Raw genomic sequence first — 21,243 nt, 5'->3', positions numbered from 1 at the left:
GAAAGATAACAGGGTTTAGGGTTTGATTGCTGGAGAAGAGAGGAAGCTCAAGGCTAGGGAAATTGCATGTGCCAAGCACCCCTGGAGCTCAGAGACTAGGATGAGCATTGCACGCTTGGAAAGCATGTTCCAGAATTAAAAGGTGCCTGGTTAAAACTTGTTACATAGAATAATGCAAAAAGTTTCAAGGTTCAAGGAAAACCAGAAAACAGCGATGATTTCTAGTGATGTATATAGATTGCACTGTTTTTCTTATGCAACCAGATGATTAAGGCAAAAATCAGAGCATTTTCTTGCTTTCCTGTTTCTTATGGGAACTCACTGTAACCAGATGAGTCACTCAAACCACTGTTACTGTGAATCATTTTGTATCTCTCGCTCTTTTTCTTTTTTTAAATAATAATGATGATAATAGTATTGTTTTCTGTTGCTTACTGTGGCCAGGTACTGTTCTAAACTCGGCCCTCCTGAGGTACTGTTATCATCTCCATTCTAAGATCAGGAAAACAAGGCTCCAGCATGAAAGGCTCACTTAATCTACTTTTTGTGATGGCATCAGGATTCAACCCTTTGAGTCCACACTCTTCCCATTCACCCTGCTGTATATACTTCTCTCCATGGTTTGCTTAATCCAGGTTTACTGTTGCAAAATATGGAAGCAGGAGTGGAGCATCTCGGGTGATGAGACTGTTTGTTTAGTTACAAGAAACTAATTTTTGTCGATACTAATGAAAAATTTTTTTTGAACTTTTAAAATTTTATTTTAATTCTAGTGTGGTTAGCATCCAGTGTTATATTAGTTTCAGGTATACAACACAGTGATTCAACAATTCTGTACATCTCTCTGCTCATCATGATAAATGTACTCTTGATGCCCTTTATCTGTTTCTCCCATACCCGCCCCCACCTTCCCTCTGGTAACCACCAGTTTGTTCTCTGTATTTAAGAGTCTGTTTTTTAGTTTGTCTCTTTTTTTCCCCCTGTGTTTATTTGTTTTGTTTTCACATATGAGTGAAATCACAGGGTATTTGTCTTTCTTTGAAATTTTTAAAAAGTTAATTCAAATGCATTAGAACATTCCCCCTATATTACATTGTTTGAAAAAATTATTTTGAGCTATGTAATAGAAGGCGATTTCATCCACGGGCAGCTTGGACTGGTATAAAATGCTTGTTCGTGGGAATTTGAAGTTCTAATATTTTTCTCATTTTTGTCTCTGGTTCCTTTGCTAACATAATAAACTTGTCATTAATAAACTTATATTTCTACAAAGTACTTTGAGCTTCCTCTTTAAACAGTCGTCCACATAACTACAGAATCTTTTCAGTGGGAATTATATTCCTGGCATTTTTCTCACTGCTTCATGAGCTGTTCCAAATAAAACTTGAATTTGACCAAAAGAAAGTAGTATAAACAGTGTATAATACAAATGTGCCCTGAGGTGAGAAGGAAAATAGTCCTCAGTTAACTGTGAATGATCAGTTCTTAGATGTGACTTTTTTCCTTTCAGAGAGCTTGAGAAGTAGCTATTTCTCTTTATTAAGAAAACGCATGTAGTATTAAGGACACCAGCTCTGCTGTAGTAGTTTGGCTCACTTTCTGCATATTTAGCTTTTGTTTAAACATCTAACCAAGTTACTAAGATTAGTCTTAGTATTTCCTGTAAGGAGTAGTAAATGGATATATTTAAAAATTAATTTTAATTGTATGTGTGGTAAAATTGTTGAGTCTTCTGATGGCCACATACCATTGGCCACGGCATTGTACCGTTCTCTCTACTCATAGGTATATCTGAAATTTTTCTTCCAGAATCAAAACTTCCCAGTTCCCAGAACTGGTCTTAGAAATTGGTTTGTAACAAGCGTATGTTTATGAGCCATAATTGTCAGTAAAATCCGGCTCTTCTGTGTCGTGTGGGCTGGTGTGGGAAGTTCGTGAGCACTCACTCCTCAGTTTACATAAGTGCTTCCCACATGTCACAAATTAACAAAACAGCTGCAGTCGCTTATTTTTGGCTTTATTTTGTCTCAAGTTGGTAGGATTAGTAAAATTCTGTGTAAAGCTTTAAGACATGCGTAAGTTTTTCTTTACCTGATGACCTATTTTTCTCCCTTGCTTCTTCTTTTCCTCTAGAGGTACACCGCCATTGGGGAGCTGGGGAAAGCTACTGACACGCTAGATTCCACTGGCAAAGTAACAGAAGAAAAGCCTTACGGTATGATGTTCGTCTAACGTAGTCCTCTTTGTTCGTTCACGTTTAGACAAAGTTTCTGTGAATCCAGAATTTTTTTTTTTTAATGTTTATTTTTAAGAGAGAGAGATACAGTGTGTGAGCAGGGGAGGGGCAGAGAGAGAGAGACACAGAATCCAAAGCAGGCTCCAGGCTCTGAGCTGTCAGCACAGAGCCTGATGTGGGGCTTGAACTCACAAAGCATGAGATCATGACCTGAGCCGAAGTCAGACACTTAACTGACTGAGCCACCCAGGTGCCCCTGTCAATTCAGAGTTTTAAAAATAAATCTCTTACCTGATATTACCAGTGATTATGATAGCTTTTAGTACATTTCTTTGGGTTAATAAAATTGACAGTTTTGATCACATTGTTGCTTATTTGGTATGGGTTTGTTTCTAAAGATTTATCATTTGTCATAATTGCCTCTTTTCCTATAATCAGTTTCTTTTAGTGTTCAGAATTCTTCCAAATAATTCTCTTGCCAAAAAACGATTTATAGCTAGGAATTAGGACATTTTCCCTAGTAAACGAAAAAGCGGAGAGACTATCTTGTTAGATTTTACCTGTGCCTTCCCATGGCTTATTTATTTATTTTGCAGTTATTTCTTAGCTTTTGAAATGCACCAAGTTTAGTGCTTTACAACTAATTATGTTCCTGTGCTTTTGCAGCATATAAGACAATATGACAGAGGGAAAGCTATTTCTCTGGAAGTAAAACACAACTCACTGGGGCCCACCTTAATTTTTCTACCATTCCTTCTTTTCCTCCTTTAAGTAAGGATAGGTAAGTGAGGTTTCCTAGCAACTCTCAGAGTGCATCGCTATTCGTAATGCAGCCCTTGACGTTTTGTACAGTCCATTCACCTACATTATAATGTCATCAGTCGTGAATTATTTGTAGGCTTTCTGCTGTGTTGGGTTTGTTTTTTTTGTTTTGTTTTCTGCTTGTGTTTAATGTTACCCCTTCTTAATTTAGCCATTGGCTGTCCTGTGTTTTGTGTCGAATGCACTTACTATATATTATGTATTGTCCCAGTACTTAGGCCAACCTTCTCCTTGGTCATAGTAGCTTCACTTGTCCTGATAAGATTTGTATATAACTTAGGATCCTACTTGATAAATCAAGCAACATAATCAAAAGACAAATCACTGATTTATGTTGATTTTTTAAAGAAACAGATGTTGAATTCTCCTTGAAATTATTAGGAAATAGCAGACCCTCACTTAATGGAAACCCAACCATAATTTTCAACCAGAAGGCTTTTAAAAAAGCACAGGGCAATAGGATGATGTCAGAGATTTCCAGAGTATATAAAGTACCTATATAATCATAAAAATGGTGAGAAGGTAAAATTGATAAGACTTCTTGATGGGATGGGATAGTGAAGGGGAGGACGTTGTCAACCATGACCTAGGTTTCTAGGTTTTAAAGCTGGTCATGTGATGGAGCAGTTCATTGAGTAGGGGATACTAGAATAGGACCAAGGTGATGAAAATACAGTTGACCCTTGAATAGCACAGGTTTGTCTTGTGTGGGTCCACTCATACCTAGATATATATTTATGTATTTGAGAGAGAGAGAGAGAGAGAGAGAGAGAAAGTGTAAGAGCGGGATAGAGGGAGAGAGAATCTTAAGCAAGCTCCACACTCAGCACAGAGTCTGATGTGGGGCTCAATCCCACAATCCTTCGGGATCATGACCTGAGCTGAAATCAAGAGTTGGATGCTCAAACAGCTGAGGCACCCAGGCGCCCCATAAATGACTTTTTAAAATAAATACAATACAGTACTGTACATGTTTTCATTATGATTTCCTTCGAAACATTCTAGCTTACTATAAGCTATATATAATATAATACATAATATACAAAATGTATGTTAATCATTTGTTTATGTTATTGGCAAGGCTTTCAGTCAACAGGCTATTAGTAGCTAAGTTTTGGGGGAGTCAGAAGTTATACATAGGTTTTTTACTTCATGCAGGTTCCATAACCCTAACCCCTGTGTTGTTCAAGAGTTAGCTGTACTTAAACATACCCTTTCTTCCTGCCCTTAAGCATTTTGGAGTTAAAAAACCTCTTCTTTGTTTTGTGCAGTTTGTAACCTTACTTACTTTAAAGAAAACTTAGTTTGTTAAAATCATCTGATTATATGTTGAACTAAGTCATGGAAAAACTAAGTAACTTTCTTCAGGCCCTGAAAGGGAGACCTCCCTGTAGTTTATTGAATAGTATTTGTAGTCCCAGAAAAAATGACAGCTCATCGGGTTTGCTTATTGACATGAGTTTTCTTTGTGATTTAAATAAATTAGCAAATGTTTGTCATCTTCTTAAACTTAAACAGGTACCAAGGGGAAGGTAAATGAGACCTAGCCTGTGTCCTTTAGGAACTTGTGTCCTATGGAGAACTTTTGTGTTTAAATGGAAAATGGTCTTAGATTCTAGCCTCAGGCGATTCTAAACAGGTTTTCACCCACATGACTATCTGGCAGACGTCCAGAAGTTATGTAGTACACAGAACAATTCATCGTGCTACCTGTCCTGCATGTTGTGAGACATCCAGCATCCCTGGTCCTCGAATATTAAATGCTGCTGATGTTGCCACCCTCCCACATCCCTGTAACAATAAAAATGCAGTTTTTAATTGACTTTTGAGAACAGCTGACATATAGGTCAGGTAACTAAGGCAGTATGCAGTAAATGGCAAATGAATGCTCTTAAGTCATTTTTGTTCTATCTAGACAAATGCTATTTTTAGCTGTTGTTTCAGATACCTGAAAGTTCGCTCAGAAGAATAAGAAAACAAGTGTGGCTCAGTAGACTCAAAGCTCAAACCATATTAATAATAGGGCCCTTCTGTTCTTTCACGCACCTTCCTTTATCCCTAAATAGCTTTTGACTGTTTGTAAATACACATTTGCGTGTTAATCCCGAAACTGTGGGGCTGAGACCTATCTCTTTTGGTCCTCACTATATTCTTGGTGTCTAGGACAACGTGTGGCATATAGAATAAAGCACAGTGTACGGATAAATAAGGCAGGCAATAGAGGACGGCAAGACGGCAGCCGAGTCGCACAAAAGGCAGAGCATCCTCCTGCCTTGTGCTGCTCTTTTCTTATCCCCATCCAGGTATTGAGTCTTGGGCACAATTGCGGGCCTGAGGACACTTGGCTTCATTGTGTTGATCTGCTCTTCAGTGAGCTCAGGGCGTGAGGACCATGGCTTCCCAGGCTATCTTAGATGTGAGCCAAGCTTCTGGGAAGGCCTGACTGCTCCTGTGAGAAGAATAGGTTTCTCTCTCTTGTGGCTTTTCTATTGGGAGGCAAGAAAGGTGAAAGGAAAGTGGTATCTCATGCTAATCCTCTGTTCTAAACACTGCAACCCCTAGGTCCCAAGATAGGATGTTACAAGGTCTTTTCCAGTGGGTGTAGCTAATGTATCTCATGGGAGTGGCTCCTCTCGGACTGTGGTTTGCTGCCCACACTTCCTGGAGGAAGCTGAGGACTTGAATTGGATCTCAGATTGCAATTTAAACAACTAGGGCACATGCTCTAGTACGGCTGCTGTGTAGATAGGTATCAGTCATCTTGTGGTGCCTTTTGTTTGTATTTAAACCTTTTTATTACAAAATATTACACAAATAAAGAAAAGTGAGTGAAACTTAAATTTACAGCTCAGTGAACTATCACGAAGCAAACCTCAATGCAGCTACCAGTCAAGAAATAGAAGATTCCTAGAAACTCCTTTCGAGCCGCATTCCATATATAACATTTTTCTGTTGACATTTGGACTTTATGAATAAAGCTGCTATGTGTATTTTGTACCTGTTTGTTGGTGGACTCGTACTCATTTCTCTTGGAAATATACCCAAGTGGAATTGCTGGGTCATAGGGCAATCCTCCTGTACTGGAAATTATCAACAATTTTCAAAGTAATTGTGTAACTTTGGATTTTTACCACCAATAAATGGAGTTTCACTTGCTCTACATCCTGGGCAACACATGGCATTAACAGTGTTTTTAATGTTGGCCATTCTGATGAGTGTGTAGTTTTATTTCATTGTGGTATTAATTTGATTACTAATGGGATTCAGCACTTTATCATGTGTTTTGGCTTCTTAGCCATATTCTTTTGTGTATTGTTCAGGTCTCTTGCCCATTTGCTTTTTGGGGTTTTTTTTTTTTTCTTTCTGTATTGAGTTGCCTTTTTAAAAATTGTAATTTGTATGAGATCTTTGTATACGCTGGGTATGTGTTCTTCTTTTGTTACGTGTGTTTTTCCTACCCTGTGGCATATTTTCTACCTCTCTTGATTGTGTCATGGAAAACAGAAGTTTTTAGCTTAAGTTTAGTTTACTTTATTAAGTCTTTCCCTTTGTGATTAGTCTTGTCCTTTTGGTACCCACTTTAAAAAAACCAAAAAATCCTCCCCCAAAAGCATGAAGATATTTTTCTGTATTCCAGAAGCTTTATTGTTTCGCCTTTCACATTACATCTATAATCCACCTTTTTTCCCCCCTCTTGTATGCATATTCCGGTATGGCCCAGCACTTTTCCCTACTGCATTGCCTCTTTGGTCACCGTCACGCACTTTATAGATAATGGGTTTGTTTGGAATCCATTTTGTCACACGGGTCTGTCTATTCTTGTGCTAACACTGAACTATCTTAATTACTATGGTTTTAGACTAGATCTTGATATCTGAAAGAGCAAGTCTATCTGATTTTTTTATAGATTTTCCCTATAGGTTTTTTGTAGCTTTCTTCTCAAAGTAAGAAAGTTGCTTTCTGTACCCAACTTACTGTTTTTTGTTTATTTTTTATTTAAACAGTTTTTTTAAGGGTTTATTTATTTTTGAGAGAGAGAGCTAGAGCTCCAGAGGGGGAAGGGCAGAGAGAGAGGGAGACACAGAATCCAAAGCAGGCTCTAGGCTCCGAGCAGGCTCTAGGCTTTCTCAGCACAGAGCTGGACGTGGGGATCGAACCCACCAATCATGAGATTATGACCTGAGCCGAAGTCGGATGCTTATCCGACTGAGCCACCCAGGTGCTTCTGTTTGTTTTAAATAAGCTCTATGTCCAGTGTGAGGCCTGAACTCAACAATCCTGAGATCAAGAGTCACATGCTCTGCTGACTGAGCCAGTTAGGCACCCCAACTGTTTTATTTATTTATTTTTTATATCATGAGCACACATTGAATTTTATCAAATACTTTTTCTTTAGCTGTTGATTTTTCTCCTTACTCAAATATTAAACTAACTTTACATTTCTAGAGTAAGCCCAAATTGATCATGATCTGTTATCCTTTATATAAATTGTTGGATTTAGTTTGCTAATATTTAGTTTAGGATTTTTGCATTTTTGTCTATGAATGAGATTACCTTCTGTTTTTCCTTCCTGTTAATGTCCTTGACTGGTTTTAATATCAGTTATGCTGACTTCATAAAATAGGTTGGGGGGGGGGGGTGGTATTCTCTTATTCTCTAGAATTTGTGTAAGGTTGGCATCATTTCTTTTTCAAACGTTTAGTAGATTTTATTGGTAGACATCTGGGGTTTTCTTTGTTAGGAAGGTTTTAATCATGGATTGGATTTCTTTTCTAAATATAAAATTTAGTATTTTTTTATTTCTTGTGTCATTCTAGATAATGTTTTCCCTAGGAATTTGTCCATTTCACCTAAATTTTCAAACTTATTGGTATAGAGTTGTTTATAACATTCCTTTATGAACTTTTTATTTTGAAATGATATCAGACATATTTTTGTAGTTTTTAGTAGGTAGATCTTTCACTTCTTTTGTATATCAAATCCCTAAATACTCCATATTTTTGAATGCTATTATAAGTTGAATTTTAAAAATTTCAGTTTGTGATAGTTCATTTTTTTTTTAATTTTTATTTAACGTTTTATTTATTTTTGAGACAGAGAGAGACAGAGGATGAACAGGGGAGGGTCAGCGAGAGGGAGACACAGAATCTGAAACAGGCTCCAGGCTCTGAGCTGTCAGCACAGAGCCCGACGCGGGGCTCGAACTCACGGACCGCGAGATCATGACCTGAGCCGAAGTCGGCCGCCCAACCGACTGAGCCACCCAGGTGCCCCTGATAGTTCATTCTTAGTATAGAGAAATGGAGTTAATTTTTAAATATTGGTCTTATGTCATTTGCCCTTGCTAACCTCACTAATTTGAGTCACTTTTGTATAGATTCCTTGTTAGTGTGGATCTAAAGTACATTTTTCCAGGTCTCCATTAGTTCTACTCCTCAGACACGGCTTCTCTGGGGTCCCTGTCACATTCCCTGTGTGTTCAGCCAAGTTTCTTCCTTCTGGATGGTTGGAATTCATCCAACCTTGTAAGAGCTTGCAAGAGCTTTGGTGGCAGTTCTTTGGTTAATTTTCTGGCGTCTGTCTTATGTGCAGCTTGGAATTGAGCTGGGCTCAAGTGGACCCCTGTAGACATCTCCTTCTCTGTTTGGTTCTCCCAAATTCCAGCTGCTGCTGCTTCCCCAAATTCTGATTTTTATTCAGTGAGATTGTTACTGGCTGGTGGATTGTAAAATTCCTTGGTTCTTGTCTTCTTGAAGGAAAGAATTCAGTCGAGAGACTCTGTAGAGAATTAAACAAAGGTTTTATTTAGCAAAGGGAGAGTACACTCCAGAAAGGTAGCAAAAGAGCTTGGTCTACGCGAGATGATGCGGTGTCTGGGCGGAGACTGGGTAGTCCCTGGCAGTTTCCTACCTGCCATCCCCCTTTCTCCCCTCCTGCTCAGGTCTGTCTAGCTGCCTCCAGTAGCAAGATTACAGTGCTCTTTTGGGATTCCCTTCCTTACATCACAGTTCAGAAAGTACCTCCAAGCAAAACAAGTGATCCTCAGAAAGGCCCTGCCTGTTTCTTTCTCTTCTCTCAGGGATGATAGTCCCAGCTGTCTGTTGTCTAAGGTTTGAAAACAATTGTGTATTATGTATTTTCCCAATTAAACAGTTTATAGTGGTAGGACTTATCCAGTAACAGTTACTCTGTCATGGTTGAATATTGTTTTTAAATCCATAGTTCAGCTAAGTATCGACTATTATGTTGTAAGTTCACGGGTAGAGTCAACAGATTTTAAGCAAATAATATGTGATATGATCTCACATATATTAATTTTCTGAGAATGACTTTTTAAAATTAATTTCAGGGGCACCTGGGTGGCTAGGTTGTTTAAGTGTCTGACTCTTGATATTGGCTCATGATCATGATCTCACAATGGTGGGATCAAGCCCCACATGGGGCTTCATGCCCAGCGTGGAGCCTGCTTGGGATTCTCTCTCTGCCCCTCCCCCACTTGCTCACTATCTCTCTCTCAAAAAAAAAATTAAAAATATTAATTTCAGGGGTACGTAAGTGGCTCAGTTGATTAAGTGTCGGACATCAGCTCAAGTCATGATCTCACAGTTTGTGAGTTTGAGCCCTGCTTCAGGCTCTGTGCTGACAGCTCAGAGCCTGGTGCCTGCTTCGGATTCAGTGTCTCCCTCTCTCTCTCTGCCCCTCTCCTGCTCATGCTCTGTATCTCTCTCAAAAATAAACATTAAAAAAAATATATTAATTTCAAATGAATACTGCTGGCACATTGATGATTCTAAACAAAGAATAATTACCCAAGTCCTAGGACACTTTTATCATACCCATCTTCTTTTACCAAATGTATTTCTTGGATAGTTATTGGATATAATTGCTTTAGAGATTTTATTCTCCATTTCTTTTTAAATCCTTTGGAGGTAGAGTCTTTATTCTTAATAATTATTATTTGGATTGGACTAATGGCAAGATTTAGAGATAGCCAGCATGCTTCACTACATACGTAGTGAACATAATAATCATATGATAAAAAAATACTCATTTTATTCTAAAATAGTATATTCACCTTTATTGTAAAACAACTTGCTGCATAGACCTTCTGTCTGGTGATTCAAACTTCAGAAGAATCATTGGCCTGGGTGACTTTTAAATGTCCTTTTGACCTGGAGATTCTATTATTCCTCGGCTGATTCAGCAAGAATGTCTTGAGTGCCACTGTAATTGTGTACCTTATATAAGAAGAAAAGCTGCCTTTGCCTTTAAGGGCCTTGGAATTTAATTGGTGACATAATACCTGCCTATGTATAGTAGGTAACATTTACAAATTGTGTATGGTTAATTGCAGAATGAACAGCACAAACCTTAAATGCCTGAGATGTTAAGTCAGAGAAAGAGACCCTGGCAGAAGTAATGACAAAGAACACGTCTTGTCATCTTATGTTGGGGAGTATGAGTAAAAGACAACAACTGAAGCAGGAAAAGGAGTATACATTCAGAGGAATGTTAGGAAAGAGGCCAGCCTAGCAGAAGTAGAGAGCCGTTTCAGTTTCATTTAGTCTTATTTTGAAGATGTGTGGCTAAGCCATGAACTTAACAGTACGTTGCAATTGCTCTGCAGTGGTATCAGCAGTGACCTTTCTTCAGCAGCCGTGCTTGGTGGTAGCATTGGCCGCCTAGATTTGAAAGCGTTGCATCACTAAGGTGGCACCAGTAATTGTTTTAATGTTGCGGTAGAGCAAAAATTTCTCATGGAAAAATCCTTATCCTATCATGAGCTACATCTGTGTGAAAAACAGTATGAACAGAATACCCATCTGAGAACTGTCTTTTTGGACTGTTAGGTGTTGGAGAAATTCTTTTGAGTTCTGTGGCTCTTCTCTGTGTGAGTCTAGTAGATTCTGGTCTTTTGTTTAACTTGAGACTCAAGGTCACACCGAGGTTAAGACTGTCTCGCTGTGTTGATATTGAAACCTGGACACAGTATTCCATGCTGTTGTTTAATTTTTTTTCCGGTGATACAGTGATAATTCAAGGCACATTAATTAGGTTTTGCTTAATGTTATTTCGTAAAATCAAATGTAACTATGTATTAGAATAAAAAGTTGAAATAAACGTCCTACAAAGTGAAAAAGAAGTGCTGTAATTTCTTTCCATTGACTGTGACCTAAACAAGTTATAGACTATTTCTATAATTATTGAATATGAAATATACATAGTCATCTATAAATACGAAAATCCCAAATACTGAGTTTCAATGTGTTATAGTTTTCATTTGTTAAAATTATAGAACTATACTTTAATATAGTAATAATATTTTATAGTTAAGACAGTTGATATTTTGTGTGAAAGAGTATTAAAGGCTGGAAACATGATTAAGTAACATACCGAAAACTTGTATGTCTTCATTCAAATTTTCTAAAATCATTGTTAAAAAATGCTTAATAATCATGGTATCCTTGCTGTGTATATTGTCTTTTCGCACTGGCTTATCTTGAGGCAAAAGTCAGACTCCTAAGAGTGTTTGATGAAAAAGAACAGAGAAATTCCAAAAACAGTGAAAGGAGGGAAGGAGACAAATACAAGTTTTCTTGGGGACAGAACTGAATGTAAGTGTGTCAGTTTTATGCCACCGTAGAACTAGCAGGTAAAGTTTTTGATGTGGTTGCTACTTAATAATCTTCAATGCTGGGGGCACCTGGGTGACTCAGTCCGTTAAGCATCCGACTTCAGCTCAGGTCATGATCTTGCAGTTCTTGGGTTCGAGCCCCGCTTCGGGCTCTGTGCTGACAGCGCAGAGCCTGAAGCCTGTTTCCGATTCTGTGTTCTCCCTCTCTCTCTCTGCCCCTCCCCCACTCATGCTGTCTCTGTCTCTCTCTCTCTCTCTCAAAAATAAACATTAAAAAAAATTTTTTTTTTTAAATCTTGAAAAAAATAATCTTCAATACTGTGTACATTATTTATAGTATTTGATGCCTGGAGAAACTTAGATAACTTAAGCATATATTTTTTTAATCTTTTAAATTAAACTTTCAAATTGATTTTTTAGTTGACATTCAGTGTTACATTAGTTTCAGGTGCACAACAATGCTTACCATCTGTCATGATACGAAGTTACCATGATACGAAATTTACTTATTTCATAACTGGAAGCTTGTATTTCTTAATACCCTTCACCTATTTTGCTCATTACCACTTGCCGTGGTGAGCACTGTGTAATGTATATGTCACATCGCTGCATTGCACACCTGAAGCTAATATTAGCATCGTATGCCAATTATACTTGTTATTTAAAAAAAAACTTATATGAATTTTTCTACTTGTTTTCTGATCCCCTCATTTTTTAATGCTGCGGTACCTTTTCTATAGCTAATGCGCCATTTTTCTCAGCTTTTCTAAAGGCTGTAGTAAGCACCAGTTAAATGCATATAAGATGATGGAGTCATTTACTGGAGAAAAAATTGAAGCAAAGGAAATTTAGTCTTAATATTAGACAGTATAAGACTTTCTCCCCCTCTTATCTCATTAATGTGTATTTTATTCATCTCAACAAGGTAGAATTTGGCCTACAAATATGTGTTGATAGAAAATTTTTAATTGAGGGGCTCCTGAGTGGCTCAGTTAAGCACCTGACTTCGGCTCAGCTTATAAGCTCACAGCTTGTGGGTTTGAGCTGCGTCGGGCTCTGTGCTGACAGCTCAGAGCCTGGAGCCTGCTTCGGATTCTGTGTCTCCCCCTCTCTCTGCCCCTTCCCTGCTCGTGCTCTGTCTCTCTCTCAAAAATAAACATTAAAAAAATTAAAAAAAAAATTAATTGAAATTTCAGAGCGTTCAATGCTGTGAAAAGAGCACATATTCTGTAGTTGTTTGTTACCTTTTTCATTTTTTGGCAGATAAAATAACGCAAGAAGATATTGAAGGCATTCTGCAGAAATTTACTGGGAATATAATGCAGGTACCTCCCCTGTAAGTTCACTTACTGAATTTGAAGAAATGTTTAATTTTTATTTTTCAGTGTTTAACATCACTTTAATGAGAAAACAAACAAACAAACAAAACGGCTTCCTTCTGTGTACGGTGAAGCACGTTTTGATCCGACACAGCGTCTGCTCCAGTAGAGGTGGGCCTGACTTAGGCAGCTTGCAGAGCTTCCGGCACTTTCTGGGGCGGCGCGATGCCGTCTCCTCTGGCCCTGGACGCTGCCACGGCCTGACATCCGTGCCGGTCCAGTGCTGATGGGCTTCTGTGATTTGCACCCACACGCCTCAGGGCAGGTCTGGAGCGCAGAGAGGTCAGTTTTCCCCGAACTGCTGCGAGGGGCCCGGTCCTGTCCAGTGCTGCTGTCAGAGCTGTGATTCGTAGTCCAGTGGCTACTTTTGTTCAGGCATCGGGATCATTTCCTGTGGGCCCAGAATCTTATGCTTCACAATTCTCAGCAACAAATGAGACAGATGAAAGTTATAATTTATTAAAAGTATAAGAATATTGATTTACCACTTAACCATATTTTTTGTGCACATTACCATTTCAAGCAAATTGCTTTTTATTTTAAAAAATGGCTGTATCGTTATGTGTCAGGCAAAGTTACTGACAGTTTTTTTAGCATTTAGTACTTTTTATTTTAAAATCTTGATTTTTTTCAAGAATGCTGAAATATCTAACAGGGAAATGGGTCTTCGTAATTTTGCTTCAAATGAAAGTTTTAAAAATTTTGTAGGATATGGATAAATGTTATTTTTGATCATTATTGTTATAAATAAAATATAAGCATGTTTAATTTATTTTAAGAGCAGTTTTAGAAATTTCTTCCCGGGACTGTTCCAAGGATTTCATAGTCTAATAAAATTTTATCACACAAAGCTAAGATCTGTTAAGTAGATTATCTGCTTCTTTGCATTTTGAAATGTTTTGACAACTCGTATGTGAAAATGAATATTATTGTAATGGAAATTGTTTCAAGGAAACATAGTTGAGACCATTGTGACCAGAGGCCTTGTCATGGTGTCCTTGACCCAGAACCCGGACCAGTGAACAAACATTTGTATAGACCACCTCCACAGAGAAGGTGGAAGGGTAAAATTGACAACATTGCTCATTGGGTACCAGATTAAGCTTTCGCTTCAAAGATATTTAGGAATTCCATCCCTGGCACCATCACGGAACAGATTGGAAGGAAAAAAGGAGTCCGCCTGTTAGAGAGATTTTCCATTTAAGTGCCGCTCGTCATCCTTTCTTTCCATGCTGTAATCTGGAGTTATGCTCTCTCATTCTTTCTTAACCTTTTCTCTCTCCTTCACGCCCTCTCTGTCTCTCTCCCTCATCTTGCAAGCTATTCTGCATTAAAGAAAGACGGACAGAGACTTTCAACCTTGATGAAGAGAGGTGAAATAGTAGAAGCAAAACCTGCCAGGCCAGTTACGGTGTACAGTCTCTCCCTTCAGAAATTCCAGCCACCATTTTTCACATTAGGTAAGGTGGAAAGACTTGAAATCATGTGTAGTTAGTTACATGTACTTTTATCTTGCATTCGGCTGCTTTCGTGTAGTTTAATGGATCCCTAGGATATTGGAGATTTTTTTAAACTTGAATTTAGGTAAGGTTAGGATTTGTTAATACCTTTTCGAAAACACATTTGACGAACATACTGATAGCTACATGGAAGTTCAGAAATGCTTTTCTAAATGCTCTTATTATCTTATATATAATAATATAAATATCTCTACATTGTAATATACCTATTATATTATAAAGTTGGAAATAACATTCCTTCGATCTCTAATGGCAAAGAGTAGGTAAGGGATATACACTTTCAAAATTTTATATCTTGTGTTTTTACTCTCTTATGGATGGTTGTTCCGCCATTTTGGCTAGTACCTGGTAGTTTACATTCAGCTTTAAAATTTAATTTGTCCTTTTAAAACAAAGCATTTTTAGTTTTTGGACAAGAAATCCTAAGGGTAGAGTCATTATTTCTCCCCCTTCTTTGTTACCTGCAAGTTACTGCTAAAGATCTTGACAATATGGAGACAATGGGTAAGGCACAAGTGTTTGCTTACACATGGGGTACATTTTAATTCAGGTTATCAATTTGAATGTATCTACAATTTATATTTGAAATAAATTTAAAAACCAAAACGTTTGTCTCTATTGTTTGGGAATTTGATGATCTCTTAGTTGCAGAAAGTAGTAGCTGAAGCCACGAACATCTATGAGCTGTGAAGAATTGAAAGCTGTGGTTCTTCTGAATTCTCAGGCTTCCTTAAACTGAACCTGCTCTTTCTTAATTTCACAGTGACTACTAACTAGGATTCCCTTGAGAAATAATTTCCCAAAACCTTTTTTTCCCTATATTCTATTGCTTTGACATACTATTTAAGGTGTATTAAGTTCCTATAGAATGTGGTTTTTGTACAGTTAAAAAAATGAAGTCACTTCTTTAGTTTCCTGATTCTAAAATATTTGACAAATAATGAGAAAAACATACTAAAAAATACCTCATTCCATGAAAACAAAGCAACTGGGTCGGCACGGTAGATATTATCTATGAAAGGAGGAGAAGCTTGAATTTTCTGATTGCATTTAGTTGTAAATAGTTATTATGTTCACTTATTTTGTAATAGGCCAAAAGAGTTGTCTTTTCACCAACGTCAAATATAGTGCAAGAGTGATTATATACCTATTTTGATCCTCGTGCTCATTTTTTAATCTCAGCTGTGGTCCCCAACCTTGAGCCGAGGGGGAAGAAAAAAGAAAATCCCCAGGTAGTGAGTTTTGATTAATTCCCTCAAGTGGCTTTCTTTGTAGGATAAGACTATAAGCACCAGGAATGTAGTTCTTTGTGTGGAAATTCAGGATGTCTTGTGGACGAATGAAAATAATCCGGAGCCCTGCTCTTAACCAATAAGCACATAATCTACTGTGAAGATGTTTACATATGCAGTCACTCTGGAACATTGTGTAATTTTAGTTATTTTATGACTTCTTCAGGAATATTTCCAAGAGAACATTTACATAGACTGAGCTCTCCATGTAGTATATTTTCCCAAACATAATTACTATCCCTGATATGGCGTTTTTGTTGTATTTTTTGAGTGTACCCATCTGACAATATCTTAAAAATCTACGGTTTCTGATAGCGAAGCTGAGATGTCCCACCTATTTAAAACCGACTAAATGGAAAAGGTGTAAAAATCTGAAAATGTTTTTTTAAACGTCCGGCTCATAATATCAAAGCTGAGACTCCTCACTATTTAAAACCTATTAAAGGAACAAGGCTAAAAGAATTACGTGGTGTGACTTGCCAGTTTTTAAAAATGTGTTCATGAGTTTCTGCTGTTTGCTCTCTCCACACTCTGACTTTTCAATCTCACAAACACATATGCTATTGGATGAATAATTTATGTTTTAGCACATAAATATTTTATCACTCGATTGTTTGCATAGTGCATTTTTACATTTGTTTAGGGGCATCATTTCTATGTAAAGTGGATTTCATGGGAGGTTAGCAATTTACCATGTCACTGTTAACATTCCAGATGTTGAATGTGGAGGAGGTTTTTATATCAGAAGCTTGGTCAGTGACATTGGCAAAGGTAAGCATAAAGATGAATTATGAATTATCATTTAGAGAGTAATACTCGCTTTTGATGGGAAGAGGGAATTTTCTATTTTTCATATCTCTGAGTGCCGGCCTTAGGGAACTGTACCCTTGCTGCCTTCAGCTTCAAAAGCATTGTAGGTTTATGGCATACAATTATCAGCATCAGCAGCTGCAGTGAGATGCTTGTAACAACAGGAGACAAAGAGAGAGAGAGGAGCAGAAAATGAAGATGGGAGTAATGAAGGCAAGAGCCAACATCATTGCAAGTATGAAAGATTTTAACTCAAATGGGATAAGATAAAAAGATGGATCCGTCTAAAAGTTACTTTCATTGATGCAAGTAACATTTTTTTTTAGAAACTGGAAGGCATAGTCCTACAAACAGCTAGAAAGTTGCAGTCCTGGCCCTGCCATTTCCTGGCGGTTGTGGCACCGGACAGGTCAGGTTACCTCATCTGCAGATGAGATTAATAGTTCCCTCCTGGGCTTGCTTCACGGTTAAGTAAGAAAAGTCTGTGTAAGTTCCTTGTGGCCTTTGAAGCAGTTTATAAGGTGAGTTACTAAATACCATTTTGCTACTTCGTCATTTGTCAAGGCTCTTGTTTCTTAGATTAGCTTATTACAGTTTTACATTTGGGGTGGTTTTGAGAGGTTGGAATCCAAGGTGTTCTGTCATTTGAAAAATTACGATGACTGTGGACTACTGAATCGTTGACCCTGTGGATTTTCTTTTCGCCTTTTGTTGCCGTAGAACTGTCTTCCTGTGCCAACGTCCTAGAGCTGACCCGAACCAAGCAGGGGCCATTTACACTAGAAGAGCATGCCCTTCCTGAAGACAAGTGGACAATTGATGACATCGCCCAGTCTCTGGAACATTGCTCGTCTCTTCTCCCCGGCAGAGCTGGCCCTTAAAAAGTCAAAAACCTGAGGAGTCTAATGAACAGTTTTGAGCTGTGAATATATAACCCTAAATGAGACAAGGGAGAAGAGGATATAATTAAGCTCTTAAGATTGGCTTGGGGTTGTCGTCATTTCTTGGTTGACATTTGAGTCCTGTGTACGGAATGGCAAGCTACATGCAAGAGATGAACAACTGTTTCTTTTTTTTTCTTCCCGCATGATTTTTTTTTTCGCATGAAGAAAAATGTCCATCATTGACAGTTCCCGTGGTGTACAATTTATCTGCTCTACATTATAAATAGCTTTGCAGTGACTTATTCGGTTCTTTGCCTCACTGTGAAATGTTGTTTTAGGATGTTATTATGTTGTTCAGTTGGATTCAGGAAAATCAACCTCTGATTTTGATCTTTCTCAGAGTCTTTTTCTAATCAAAGAAAAAGAAATACAACCTATATGTTTCTTTGGTGTCACAAGACTGAATGGAACTTTGACTTTGACTTTATTTTGGCTTCCTAGTGGCTCTATTATATTGAAGTTCTTATGTTTGGAAAGACCATTATTTAACTTACATTTTGGAGTTTACAGTTATTAACATTTATTTGACAAGACTTGTACTTAACCTGGTAATAGCTATGTTTGTTTAGCTCTTGGAAACGAATAAACTTTTATAATAAATATTTGTAAATAAACCAAATTGTTGCTGCTACCACTAACAGAATGTAAGAAGACTAAATATTTAGTTAAATTCACGTCTACCATGAGTGCAAAGGAGGGCCCCGTGGCTTATATTTGGCAGCTACGTGATCTTTTCCTGATGATTTCATCCATACAATCAACCGCCCTGTACCAAGTTACTAAATAGCATAATTTTTTTAAAAAGTAAGCCAAGGAATGTGTCTTCAGTTTAAAATTTCTTTTGTCTATTTTTTAGTATTTATTTATACCTCTACAGGGCATTAATCCCTGTGATACTGTTTTTTTTTTCTTTAGTTTGCTCTTTCAAATTATATTTATAGACGTCGAGATAGCTGCCGTACATGTCTAGCTAATCCCTTCTGCTCTAAATATTTAAAAGTTATTCTCCAACATTTTCATTCAAATAGCTTACTGAAAGTTCCCTAACCCTTTTAACATAATTTTGAAAATGTAGTCACAAAATGGTACGTTTCACATATAACGAGTCCTTCATATTTTATTATGGGAAAGCAATATATTATGTGGCCAGTCTTTAGAAATGTCCAAATTCTGCTTCGTTTATTCAGATAAATATAGTTTCTAAAGGAAGAATAGTTTAAAATTTCATAAATCAGATGTTTCTAGATTTTTATGGATTGCCTCTCTTTTAAAAGCAGTTGCCTGTTTGCAATCTCCAAAAATTTCAAATCTGTAAAGTCATGGGATTTTATTTGTAGTTAACTGAATATAAATTCAGTACGAAAATTTATAAAGCATATATAGCTTTTTATATATGGAGCGTTTTATCACATTGGCAAGGTATCTTAAATGAAAATATTAAAAGTAATTCTGACACACAAAACTGTAAGGAAAAGAGTTTGCTATCTCAATGCATTAACATAAAATACCAAACACACAAATTTGTAGGTTTACAACTTTACTTATCTTGTGCCCCGCAGTTTGTCCCACTCAGAAGTGGAGTCCGCCTCTGCTGGGGTGGCCCAGGTGATAGGTCGTCAGGCATTGCCAGTTAAGGTCCAAATAGAGGAAAATTTAGGTTTTAGGAAACAGTTGGGGCATTTCTGCTCTATTTCTCAACTTAAAAATTGCCATGTATAAATTTACTGGTGGAGAAGAGTAGAGATTATATATCTTTTTCTTAATATTGAAAACATTGAAGAAAATTTTGCCAAATAGAAAAAATTACCCACAATCCTCACCATCCTGACGCAGGGACTTCAGAACTTTAATTTTGTATTACCATTTACCCTTTTTTGGTTTACATAATTACAGTCTTAAGACACCTATATTTTCTTTTTTTTTTTTTTTAATTTTTTTTTATTTTTTCAACGTTTATTTATTTTTGGGACAGAGAGAGACAGAGCATGAATGGGGGAGGGGCAGAGAAAGAGGGAGACACAGAATCGGAAACAGGCTCCAGGCTCTGAGCGGTCAGCCCAGAGCCCGACGCGGGGCTCGAACTCCCGGACCGCGAGATCGTGACCTGGCTGAAGTCGGACGCTTAACCGACTGCGCCACCCAGGCGCCCCAAGACACCTATATTTTCTAATCGACTATTTTTTATTTCATGTTCTGAGATTCTTTGTATTTACTTTTGATAATTATTATTTTAATCATATCACTTCATATTCAGTTTACTTAAACCATTATCGTAATCCTTGAACTCTGAAGTTATTTTCAGTTTTACTAGGATCAATTCCTGGGAGTGGGATTATTGGCAGAATAAGAACACTTTTATGGCTCTTCGTATGTTTGCCTTATTGCTTCCCAAAGAGTTATAACATTTTACACTGGCACCATTTAAGTATCTCCGTTCATTAAAAGTTTACAGCTTTGGGTGGATGTTTTATATGTTGTTGCTAAGGTAGTAAGTATAAGAGTTCAAAACTGCTCTTAATTTGCTTTTGTGGTGACTTTTTTGTATACTTTGTTCATTTATATAAGTAAATGTCTTAATGGTTTCTTTATACATTTGTATGAATTATTTCTGCAGTAAACACTTGGTAGCAAGTATTTTCGTGGCCTGTTGTCTTTTTAATTTTCATTTCATTTTTGCTAACTAGATTTACGAATGTTAATAACTGTTCCCCTCTTATAGTGGTCAGATTTATGAATATATGAATATATGAATAGTTAAAATTATTTTAACTTTAAAGTATTCTTAACTCATACACAGCTGAAACTGATCAAAATGCTCTGAAAAGTTCCAGACCTCATCGATAAATACTAGACTCTCAGGAGAAAATGAATTTAAGTACTGAGTGTTTTGTTTTTTTTCATTATGTAGTTCTAGGCCTAAATTTACTGACATGGTAAAGTTGTTTTACTTGTAAGAACTTCTTCCTGAAAATGTTTCAACCTGGAACATACCAAATTACTGTCTACACTTTAGGTTTTTTTGTATTTCTGAAAAATATTTTCATCTTAAAAGTCATCACAGGTGGTCATAGGATTATTTTATGTATGATTTTGAAATTTATGAGCATTAAAAATACAGATTTTCTAATTCAAAATCATAAAATTTGAATAAGGGCTAAGCTCACATTTTCTTATGCTGACTAGATCTTTTCCTCTTAAATACTTGAATTAATACAAGCTACTGGATCCATCATCAGAAATGATTAATTTTGTAAAAAAAAAAAATAGTGCTTTATATATCAGGTCTTCAGTGCATTTTATACTTCTCTGACCAGTTTGAAATTTGTGTCAGACTTAAAATGGGCACTTAGAGGTTCATTTAGATTGTGAGTTCTATTTCAAAGGAAGAAAGTAATTTACCTTCTGTCATTATGTATATAATAGAGAAAATGTCATTGAAGAGGCACTCTAAAATGTTGAAAAGAATTTAAAGAGAGGAATATAATAGATAGCTTATGTATTGAAATCATTATGATGGCCTTGTAGTCAAATCTTTAGAAGACTTGTCCCGACACTATTTCCTTACAGTATGTGTGGGCAGCCCTAGCCTGGCCTAATCATTAAGT

The 21,243-nt window shown here is 37.0% G+C and overlaps 1 protein-coding gene across 4 annotated transcripts in view; it reads left to right on the top strand.

Moving 5' to 3' along the window:
* Window positions 1–20,272, top strand: part of TRUB1 (TruB pseudouridine synthase family member 1) — a 37,817-nt gene extending 17,545 nt beyond the window's left edge. Inside the window, exons 4-10 of one of the 4 annotated variants that reach the window (XR_003972879.1) lie at window positions 2,134–2,215; window positions 12,957–13,029; window positions 14,393–14,532; window positions 16,599–16,655; window positions 16,859–16,929; window positions 17,021–17,215; window positions 17,415–17,500. Coding sequence is in view for 1 of the 4 variants with exons in the window: in XM_030334780.2 (XP_030190640.1) it covers window positions 2,134–2,215; window positions 12,957–13,029; window positions 14,393–14,532; window positions 16,599–16,655; window positions 17,415–17,575 (513 nt within the window). In the remaining 3 variants the exon portion in view is untranslated. Of the gene's footprint in view, window positions 1–2,133; window positions 2,216–12,956; window positions 13,030–14,392; window positions 14,533–16,598; window positions 16,656–16,784; window positions 17,216–17,414 lie in introns of all 4 variants that reach the window. The other 3 variants (XR_003972878.1, XR_003972880.1, XM_030334780.2) reach the window with 3 other exon arrangements.
* Window positions 20,273–21,243: the final 971 nt, after the last annotated feature.

The sequence above is a fragment of the Lynx canadensis genome, chromosome D2 (assembly GCF_007474595.2).
Source record: "Lynx canadensis isolate LIC74 chromosome D2, mLynCan4.pri.v2, whole genome shotgun sequence".
Classification (NCBI taxonomy): domain Eukaryota; kingdom Metazoa; phylum Chordata; class Mammalia; order Carnivora; family Felidae; genus Lynx; species Lynx canadensis.
The sequence above is the reverse complement of the archived record's forward strand: the minus strand, read 5'-3'. Positions and strand labels throughout refer to the sequence as shown.